The sequence below is a fragment of the Salmo salar genome, chromosome 09, assembly GCF_965601325.2.
Source record: "Salmo salar chromosome 09, fSalSal1, whole genome shotgun sequence".
Classification (NCBI taxonomy): domain Eukaryota; kingdom Metazoa; phylum Chordata; class Actinopteri; order Salmoniformes; family Salmonidae; genus Salmo; species Salmo salar.
Genome location: NC_138299.1, coordinates 34,339,391 through 34,350,864, shown reverse-complemented (window position 1 = coordinate 34,350,864; position 11,474 = coordinate 34,339,391). Strand labels below are relative to the sequence as shown.

At 39.6% G+C, this 11,474-nt stretch overlaps 1 protein-coding gene across 1 annotated transcript; it reads right to left on the bottom strand.

Annotated features, from left to right (window-relative positions):
- Window positions 1-8,265: 8,265 nt before the first annotated feature.
- Window positions 8,266-11,257, bottom strand: LOC106611236 (hepatocyte nuclear factor 3-alpha). The gene is made up of 2 exons (XM_014211231.3): window positions 11,025-11,257; window positions 8,266-10,166 (listed from the first exon to the last, which is right to left on the bottom strand). The coding sequence occupies exons 1-2, from the start codon at window positions 11,094-11,096 to the stop codon at window positions 8,931-8,933; spliced, it is 1,308 nt and encodes a 435-aa protein (XP_014066706.2). The 5' UTR covers window positions 11,097-11,257; the 3' UTR covers window positions 8,266-8,930.
- Between the last annotated feature and the right edge of the window lie 217 nt (window positions 11,258-11,474).

Here is an 11,474-nt window from a genome sequence, read left to right as displayed (position 1 = left end):
CCCGTCTCCCTCTCTCCCCTTCCCCTCTCCCCCTTTCCTTACCCTGTTTCCCCCCGTATTCCTCCCCACCTCCTCTTCCTCCCCATCTTTGGGGTCCCTCCCCCCCTTACATGTCTTTGGGTCATTATAAAGCCCTCTATAAAACACATAACTCATGTTATTATTCTCTATGTCAGCATGCAGGTTGGAGCGGCTGGTGGAGGTGCTGAGGAACAAGCTGGGGAAAGGCAGCGTCCGGAAGGTCATCTGACGGAGACAGACGCAGAAGGTCAACAGCAGTCTGTCCACTCTGTTCCGTCCCAAATGGCACCCTATTCCCTATATAGTGCACTACTTTTGCACATAGCCCTATATCCCTATAGGTGCTAGTTAAAAGTAGTGCACTGTAAAGGGAATAGAGTGCCAGTTGCGACACAGCACATGGCTGCACTGTCCGAACTGGAGCAACCTGACCTACCGGCTAGTGGAACAGACACATCTGGTCACCAGCCTTCCTCCCTGCCTGCCCACTCCCTGCCTGCCCAGGCTGCTGCTGTTTAACGCTGTGTAAACACAACCAAGCCTTAACTGGGCAAACAGTTGTTAGAAGTGCTGCACTCTAAAGCCTCATTCCAGTCTAGGCTCAAACTGAATAGTAAATGTTTACCCACTTGGGTTGTTGGTTTGTTGCTGCCCACTTCTCTCATTCTCTCTCTCTGTTTCTTTCTTAAATTGAACATTTTACTTTACTGACCATCTTGTTTAGATTTGTTTTTGTCATCAACACATTTTGGTATTGATGTTTGTGTTGCTGCCTATCTACGGTGAGCTCCAGAAGTATTGGAACAGTGACAAATGTGTTGTTTTGGCTCTGTACTCCAGCACTTTGGATTTCAAATGCCACACAATTCTACATTAGTGTGGATGCTACCATGATTACGGATTGTTCTGAATGAACAATGAGTGAGAAAGTTAGACACACATCATACCACCACAAAAATGCTAACCTTCTATTATTTTGATGGTGAGAGGTTAGCATGTCTTGGGGGTATGATATAAAATGCTAACCTTCTGTTATTTTGATGGTGAGAGGTTAGCATGTCTTGGGGGTATGATATAAAATGCTAACCTTCTATTATTTTGATGGTGAGAGGTTAGCATGTCTTGGGGGTATGATATAAAATGCTAACCTTCTGTTATTTTGATGGTGAGAGGTTAGCATGTCTTGGGGGTATGATATAAAATGCTAACCTTCTGTTATTTTGATGGTGAGAGGTTAGCATGTCTTGGGGGTGTGATATAAAATGCTAACCTGTTATTTTGATGGTGAGAGGTTAGCATGTCTTGGGGGTATGATATAAAATGCTAACCTTCTGTTATTTTGATGGTGAGAGGTTAGCATGTCTTGGGGGTATGATATAAAATGCTAACCTTCTGTTATTTTGATGGTGAGAGGTTAGCATGTCTTGGGGGTATGATATAAAATGCTAACCTTCTATTATTTTGATGGTGAGAGGTTAGCATGTCTTGGGGGTATGATATAAAATGCTAACCTTCTGTTATTTTGATGGTGAGAGGTTAGCATGTCTTGGGGGTATGATATAAAATGCTAACCTTCTGTTATTTTGATGGTGAGAGGTTAGCATGTCTTGGGGGTGTGATATAAAATGCTAACCTGTTATTTTGATGGTGAGAGGTTAGCATGTCTTGGGGGTGTGATATAAAATGCTAACCTGTTATTTTGATGGTGAGAGGTTAGCAAGTCTTGGGGGTGTGATATAAAATGCTAACCTGTTATTTTGATGGTGAGAGGTTAGCATGTCTTGGGGGTGTGATATAAAATGCTAACCTGTTATTTTGATGGTGAGAGGTTAGCATGTCTTGGGGGTGTGATATTTGTGCATCTGTAACTTTCTCACTCATTATTCACGATTCATTCAGGACTACCCGTAATCATGGTAGAATCCACATAATGTTGAAGTGTTTAGAAACATATTCTATTCTTATCTACAAATAAAAGTGACTCCACAATGACACAATATATTATTTACCATTCATTTCTATTGAGCACAAAATCATCTGAAACAACCAAAACAAACAGCAAATGCATCCAACAAATGTGTAGAGTTACAAGCTTGATGTAGTCATTGCGTGCTATGAGCATGGGACCAAATACTAAACTTTTGACAACTTTAATAGACATATAAGTAACTTTGTCCCAATACTGATGGTCCCCTAAAATGGTGGGACCATGTACAAAAAGTGCTGTAATTTCTAAACGGTTCATCCGATATGGATGAAAATACCCTCAAATAATTAAAGCTGACAGTCTGCCCTTTAACCTGATAGTCATTGTGTCATTTCAAATCCAAAGTGCTGGAGTACAGAGGCAAAACAACAAAGAACGTGTCACTGTCCCAATACTTTTAGAGCTCACTGTATCTCGCTGTTACAAGGGAAATGCCTGTGTGCATTACTGTACTATTTTATTGATAAATAATATATTGTCTTTGATATCCCACATCAATACAGTGTCCTGACATGTACAGTATTTCATTGAAAATTGCTGTCTTGTAAAGGTTGTTGGTGCTGCCCGGATTTCACATTGACACTGCCTTGGGCCAGATAACATGTGATTTGTTTGGTCAACTCCATCATGCTGTCATATTAAATCATTCATGGAATTTGTGATATGAAGAACATCACCTATAACTCAACAGTATTCACTATTCTCAAAGGCTAAATCTGTGACGTTCATGTCCAACAAATATAGTTTTGTTGTAAGGGATTTTTATCCTAAATGTTTCTAAAGGTGCAGTACACATTCAACTCAGTCACACAACCATTATATCCCTATGGAATGACAGTGACTTCTAATTGAAGATAAAAATCTGTTTTAACACTTCTGTTTATCTAAGGTCTGGCTCTGAGTGTGGTAATGTGGAACAGGTCTTAAAGAGTAAAAAAATAAATAAACCCACTACCTTTGATATTAACTTTGTTAAATCAATATCACAAATTTCTCTAAGTTACACAACTTTTTTATTTGTTCTCTCTTACTGACTAAATGGTTTCATGAAGCAATATTCACTTGTTAGAAGTATTCAAAGTAGGTCAAAGTATAGAGAGAGGGATATATTTAGGTAACTCCAATAGTCCATGCATATCCATTTCATGGAACTTGAACTTCTAGCTTTATAGATTTCAATCTTTAAATGTCTTAATTGTAATACATTGGTATTTAATCCCTTGGTACAATTATGTTGGCTATTGTCATAATATCCTAATTGGCCAGATTTTGGCAAAGACATTATTGACTTAGAAATAAATAATGTTGTGGTTCAGAGAGAGGTGCAAAGAGAGAGCAGAGACACTTTCCATGGATGTAATGCTCATTTATTTATTTTCCTGCACCAAACATCTCTCGCTCTCTCTCCCCCTCTCTCTCTCTCTCGCTCTCGCTCTCTCTCGCGCTCTCTCTCTCGCGCTCGCTCTCTCTCTCTCTCGCGTTCTCGCTCTCTCTCTCGCTCTCTCTCTCGCTCTCTCTCTCGCTCTCTCTCTCTCGCTCTCTCTCTCTCGCTCTCGCGCTCGCTCGCTCTCTCGCTCTCTCTCTCGCTCTCTCTCTCGCTCTCGCGCTCTCTCTCTCGCTCTCTCTCTCTCTCTCTCTGTATACTGATAGTTTATCAACATAAGAGGGCAAAAGAGATCCGGCGACCTGTACTACAGACTACACACCAAGCAATTACATCCACATCGTTTACCTTTTTCTCTTATTGATGGGTTGACCCGCATGAGCTCTACTTTCCTCCAGGTGTCCACCGATAGAACAGCTAGGGCAGTGGTGAGACTTGTGTGCCCATATATGATCGATTATGTACTCGATGGTTGGATGCACCGTTGCCCTCAAGTTGCAATCCGAAGACAGGAGGGGTAGGGCAGGGCCTGTCTGTTTGGATGCGAGCGCTGCTGGGTTGTAACCCTCCCCTCAGATAATGCTCGAGCGACACTATGACAAGCTTCTCGATTTCTCCTCTGGTAACCGTGGAGATCGCACAACTTGGGTGTCCCCACTCTTAATCCCACAAGATCCTCCCAATGTATGTTTATCCGTCAGATAATCAGCCTTGTTCTAAATACGGAGGCTAAATCTTTCACTTTGTTTAAATCTGATAACGTTTGATATTCCTGGTTATCCCCAAGTCGGCAATGCGTCATTATGATCACACACTCGCAGATATAAAATGCCTCGTGTAGCCTCTATGGCCTACATTTTTTTATATATATATTTAAACTTTATTTAACTAGGCAAGTCAGTTAAGAAAAAAACCTTATTTACAATGACGGCCTAGGAACAGTGGGTTAACTGCCTTGTTCAGGGGCAGAACGACAGATCTTTACCTCGTCAGCTCAGGGATTCGATCCAGCGCTCTAACCACTAGGCTACCTGCCACCCCTACATTTGTATTATGGTTCAGTTCCCAATCTATCTTGACTAGACTTATAGAAGCAGTTTTTATTTATTTTGCAATGTTATTTTGGAGTGTGTGATGCTTGATTCCTTTTGGTAATTTTTCTCTCTTGGTCTTGGTGGAAAAGGATTGCGCACCGGCGCATCAAAAAGAAAGGGGATCCCCATTCCCGATTACCCCAATCACACGATGACATGACTACAAAAACTTTTATACGCTTTAATTAAAAACGTGTTCTGACAGCCCAGTGGTGAATGGCCTTCAGAGAAAAGCGTGACTGGTCCTGTTGCTATAACGACACCAAATATTTCCAGTATTTCCTTTCACTTTAACGCATTCCATCCATGTATTCGTTCTGGACACTTTTCTACTAACACTGTATGGAACTTGAGGCTCATTGACAATACAAATGTTAATTAAGCATATTTTATAAAGCCTAGGCCTATGTCTAAAGTATGCAATTTGGGGGGAAATGTGGTAATTGCACAATGATTAAAAGTGGGCTATCCTGGCTATCGTTGTTTACAGTGTTGCGTCACGTGCCTAGATGTTCTTTCGATCTGGTTAGACTTTGCGTGTTTCACTTGTTTGACTATAGATTATTTGGGCGTTCCCTATTACATTGCCAAATGGTTTAACATTTAGTCTTTGTTTTCAGTTATATAGCAAATACTGTTTGTTTATAGGGACACATTTTATTTATTTAACAGACTTGTATCATAGTATTTAATATTTTGAAATCTGGTATAGGCATACATTTTGAATAATTTCCATTTGTCTTCGTCCTCAGCAAAACCTGGTAGGCTAATGCATTTGTTTGTTAGAACTTTTTGCGTCAACCTGCAAAAACAGCAAGCAACAAAACAACCCAATTGGGTTGTCCCTTATTGTGGCCTCCAATGGATGAATGAAGACACAAAACATCATGGTGGCAGGGAAGCAGGCCGAGGGACCACCAACCTGACATAGTCGGTCCATATTAGGAGGACACAAAGCCCTAATAAACTTCTTCCGTATAATTTTTAATGGAAAACCAGCTGCTTCTAAAGCTGATTTCGGATAGAGCTCTCTCCCTCTTCCCCCTCGGCCTTTTGAAAGGTTCTTTTCTTTCGTCTGTGAATCTGAAGGGGTATTGCTTTGCTCTTTTCGTTGGCCAAGCACAATTGTGTTATTGGAGATAATTAATTCAATCCCCATCAAAAGGTATTAGAAGCGCTTTGGCCCTGTAGTGGCTTTCTAAACTCAGAATGAAAAGACTGAGAAGAAAGATCTATGGGTAGGCTCGCTGATGGTCGCTTTTGAAGTAAAGGGGTCTGCGCATTGTTGTCTACATTTTTGTCCATAAGGCTGAAAAAAGCTCCAGGATTTTTGATGCGGTAACGAGAAATACCACATAAATTGGAAAACAAGGTGCTGGTTTAAATCTTTATGCTGGACACTGCCTGCTGATAACATATGTCACACTGTACTTAAGGTTTAATGACTTCATTAAAAGTTTCCAATGTGCTGCATGGGAGAAATATAGCATACGCCCAGGGCAATATAAAACTAATAATAGTATTATTATTATTATTATTATTATTATTAGGGGCCTAATAATGATGATGATGATGATAGTAATAATAGATAAACGGGTTGCCATATTGTAACGATCTATTTGTATGCTATAATTCGGATAATAAACCTTATCTCGTTTATAATTAGGTCTACTAAATTGACCCTCAAAAGTGATTACTTCACCTTGCTATCTTGTGGGCATAAAGATGTTGCTATGCCAACAACATATGTCTTGGGTTAGCTTTATCAAATATCCTACTAAAGCGAACACTAATGTATGGGTCTCAACGTGATGTGCTCGAACTGTAAATTATACATGTTGTATCATAGCTTTCAAAAAAGCACTTCATTGCCTCTTTCACAGGCAAATATATAAATTGAATATCTCTATTTGCCCGTTGAGTTATGACTCAATCATCAATATAAAGCATAAATATATATATATATATATAACGATTAAAATCTAATAAGCAAATATCCAGCAAAAGTTTGCTCTGTATTTGTTCTTTCACTTTTCCATACTGAATCACACACTGCAAAGCTTTTTTCCCAACAGCTGGGAAAACTAATGAACAAGATCTGTCCAATGTTCAAAGATTGCTTATGGAAACGAGTAGTCATTCTTGCCACAAACTGGGGTTTATGTTATTGTAATCTGCTAAGAACATTTTGTAATAGAGGTTTAACAGAGGAGAAATAAATGAATTACTTGGTGTATTTTGGGTTATCTGCTGGGGTTGATATTCGTATTCAGCCCCTAATACAGACCAGTACCATATGATTGTTGAATAAGACAGGCCTACTGCCTGAAATGATACACCTTCAAATGCAGTAGGCCTGAACAAGGTTGTAACTGTCCCTTCAAGTAATGCCGGTTGGGACCTTGATCCAAACGTCTTCCAATTAAATATTCATCTGATTATGAACACAAATAATTGAGCTCATATCTGGAGCTAGAATTGTTTCTCCAGTAAATTCATTGAATTTGTGGTCCATGCCCTCTTTGATATGCTCGTAATTGATTAATGAACACTGTCATTATGGTGAAATGACTGTAATAGCATATATCACAATCATTTTATTGACGAAATCATGTATCTTCAGGTGAAAATAACAAACATTCAATATTAACCTAGGCCTAAATTATTCAGGAGAAATATCCAATCGTTGTAGAACTATACCATTTTTATTAGTCACCATTTAGGATATTATCGTCCAATTGATTTGAATAGAATAACATTTAAATATAAAATAATACAATAATAAAATGTATTATAAAAAAAGTGTTTTTTAGACTTAATATTGTTACTATGAATGTGAGTTCATCTGGAGTAAATGTAATGACTCGAGCATGAGCAACTCATGCGCAGACAAGCTTTTCAGTAGTTCCAAATACACTTGTTTTAGATGTATTATCTAAATAAACATGGCTTCTTAAAATGTTTTAATATTTATATTAAAATAAGTAGGCCTAAACCTGAATATGTCTGAGTGGAAATATAATCTGGTAAAAGCACAGAGCACAAGCCTAGCCCATATAACTCCTCGATATTTTCACGACGCTCAATTCAATTATCTATGTTATTTGTGCATCGGGGGGCAATTACATGATAATTAAACACGTTTCACGGTTACTCAGCCAAAATGTGTGTCTACAAAATACCATGATCAAAGTAAAATCTGTTCAGGTTCATGAGCCGCATCATGTAGGGTTACGGTTCACAAAAAGATGCTTTGGCCTTTCGATGAGATTGTTAAAAATCCATCTACAACACGCCCGAATCCTTTATGAGGTAAAGCTCTGTGGCTGTATTTCTGTTAGAGTTGGCTTTAGCCTTGCTCATTGATCAACAACCTGCGGTGCGTCAACCGAGGCGCGACCATCAATAGGGTACAGTTAGCGTTTCTAAACTTTACGGGGATATTATGCACTTTAGATGTTTTGATCAATGGTTATAACCCGCATTTCATATGGAGTTACATTCATGATATAGTAAGATTTGACGCATTAGTTTACAAGATTGAACAATAAAGTTGGCTATATGCCACTGACTGAAGATCTAGGCCCTGTAATTAATACATTCCCTTTGCAATTGTAATGTTTTTAAGGCATAATTTAACCTAAAAAACGTAATAATGTTCCTGAATTATTTGGATATGCATAACGTTGGAACAGTTGCGTAATTGAATGGTAGGCTACATTTTACGCGTCATTCACAGCTTCTTCAAATTAAGATAAAAAATTACAACAATCACTGAATAAATCGTATTTGTTTTATTTGGAAATTAACAAGAAATAAGTTAAGCACATGCAGAGACATCAAAAAAACAGAGAAAGACAAAACGCTGACATTAAGCTGCACATAATCACCCATTTTCTGGTTTGAAAAATACCACAAAAGACTGGAATTTTGCAGTAGCCTATAAAGAATAACATTTTATTTATAATTCATTTCCACTTGGAATTTAAGATTGTATTACAAGATTGCGTAGAAAATATGTTTGTCAGATATTTAGCAAATGAAACCAAAGCAATGCGTAAAATGACAACATCCTTTCAAAAAGTAGGCCGTATCTGTAACAGACAGGTGTTTGGCGCTTCACCTGCGTCACGCGTTCCACGAGACCTTATTGACTGACCTTCATTCACGCAAATTGTAACACATGGACATATTAATCGTGTGGACTACAAGTTTGGGGAATACAACATTATTTTACAAGCTCGAAATTGTTTTAAATACACTAGCAATGATTTACAGCTGGATATACAATCATTTAATTGGAAACACTTTACAGGACTATTGTATTTTACTCATACATATTCTTATACATTGAAGTAACAGTCCTTATGCACCAGGTGCATGCAAAAATAAGATAAATGTTTTCTGTTGTCCTTTTGTCGAGCACTATAAAAATGAGAAGATACTAAGAAGTGTTGAGGACTGGTCTGGAATACACACCTTGATAGTATGACGCCTCTATTGCGGATGGGTCCATGGCTCTCCCTACCATGGACGCGCTGCCGAGGGGTAGACTGGAGGACATACTTGAGCCGTAGGAAGAGTATTGCAAAGCTTGCTCGTAGGCTTTCAAGTCCAGTTTGTGCTGTTGCTCTGAGGATGACATTAAATTATTTATTGAAAAGGGGTGGTTGAATGAGTAATGGGGATCCCCTTTTAGGTGCAGCTGGGACTCGTGCGCCATCGAGTGCGGAGGTAAAGGGAGAGAGGACAGGGATGTGACGGGGCTGGCCACGGGGTGGAGAGGTGGCCCGCTGCTCTTTAGTTCAGAGGCGCTGCTACTGCTCCTGTGGTCCATGATTTGAGGGCTGGAGGACTGGTTGCAGGTGGACAGGGTGTTGGGATCCACATGTCCAGTCTTGCTGTTGGTGTTGTCGCTCGAAGGTGACCCAGAACCAGACTGGTCTTTCCTTCCGTCTCCCTTACTTGAAGATAGCTTTCTATTTTCGCATTTAAAGCGCTTTTGTCTGCGGAGATAACAACCGTTCTCGAACATATTTCCAGAATCTGGGTGCAGGGCCCAGTATGAGCCTTTGCCTGGCTTATCCGGTGACCTAGACACTTTGATGAAGCAATCATTAAAAGACAAGGAATGGCGAATAGAGTTCTGCCACCTCTGTTGGTTCTGTCTGTAGTATGGAAATAGGTCCATTATCCATTGGTAGATTTCGCTAAGCGTGAGCATCTTGCTTGGTGCTTGCTGAATGGCCATGGTTATCAGGGATATGTATGAATACGGAGGCTTTGCGTGCGGGTAGCTTCTCCTGAACGACTTGTTGTCCCTTGCTCGGTTCAGGTTGGGCTGATTATAGGACATTTGGCTCATTGTAGGGCTCATGCTGGCGTATGGATTCAGAGCGTTCATGGAAGCCTGCTGAGCCGACATTGCGCCCATGTTCGAGGGGCTAAGGGCAGTGCCCATTGACGACACCCCGCCGCACATTCCATTCATGGACGTGCTCGGAGGCATCCCTGCCATTGTCCCGGGGCTTATTCCGGCTCCCAGGCCGGGGTTCGCGTAGGACATGTTGAAAGAACCGGAGGTCATATTTCCACTGGTAGACATACTCATGTAACTGTTCATACTGTTCATGGAACTCAGTCCTGCATTCATGCCGCTGTTTGCCATGGGTGAATATACCTGGAATAACATGAGATAAAATGTGATCACAACAATGCTTTAGTCTTCCACAAACTCAAAGTGCTTGTTTTTAAAAAACAAAATGTATTCTGTGAAATTGACTGTTTAATAATGTACAGCCAATCATAATTAATAATGGTTAACAAACTAACGAAACGTATTTAATTGATTCGATTTGACAAGAAAACATGGGATTCATTTTGAGAACCTTTAAACAACAGCATGAAAACAGTCCATATTATGAATCTCGAATTCGATATTGTTCCACTGTATTAGGCCATATCAAGCAATTATTATTTGTTATAATAATTAGACATTTCAATTGACATGTTATGTAAGCTTATTATGCACAAACAAAATGAGGTCAAGCTAAGTGTATTACGCTGTCTTATTATTGGTGTCAAACAGACTAATTCAAATGGAGTTCTAACATTCCATGCACTGACTGCAACTTTATTTTCCGAACAGCATGCATTGAAAAACATATGCCATGATGTCTGGTAAATATTCCGTTCCAAATCCTAACTTATTATCGGAGTGCATAACTAACTGATGTAATGGGTTTTTACTTATTGTAAATATCCCAAGTCAGCATTTGGCATTCTGACTAACATGCACTCGTTCTTTATATACGTCAGGTTGCATTTAGTGACATCTATACCAAAAACAGCCCAATACTCCATAAACAACAACACAGTCACTTTAATTGAACAATTTGAGGGAAACTAACTCAATGCAGTTTGCTAGAAAACATTTATTGCAAAAACGAAAAAATTGGGAATCAGTTAACACTTTTATTCTATAGGGAATCAGTTAACACTTTATTCTATAACCCAAATCGAAAACTTCGACACATACCTCTTGTGCGTCATTGTAATAGCTGCTCCAATCTGGCGTTTCGTGACCTTCCATTTTCACTGTTCCCAACATTATGGTAGAAATCCACAAACCGTAAACATGCAGTTCCTCAGACTGAAGTTTTGGGGAAATGTATCCTAGGAAATGGTGTGCTGTAATTGGCTGGATGTTGCAGGAGGGCTAGAGTAAAGAAGTGAAGAGATGTTGAATGCAGTGTGAACTGAGTGTAGATCTTCCCCTATTACGGAGACGGTATAACACACCCACTTTTTTGTGTTCATTTTCCGGGCTCATTTTCCCTCACTGTAGTCACACATCCCCATGCCCACAATTATTCTGCGTCTTTACAGAGACAAACAGCCCAGTCCAAAAAGTCATTTTCACCCTCATAAAGGTGTGTAAACATTCGATCGGCTAAAAAGCAGGGTTTGAAAGACAGCCGAGCATGGC

Excerpts from the sequence above, each read along its gene's own strand:
- LOC106611236 (XM_014211231.3), bottom strand. The coding sequence starts at position 11,096 with ATGTTGGGAACAGTGAAAATGGAAGGTCACGAAACGCCAGATTGGAGC. Across the intron at positions 10,167-11,024 it reads ATTACAATGACGCACAAGAG|GTATATTCACCCATGGCAAA; the intron begins GTATGTGTCGAA and ends ATGTTATTCCAG.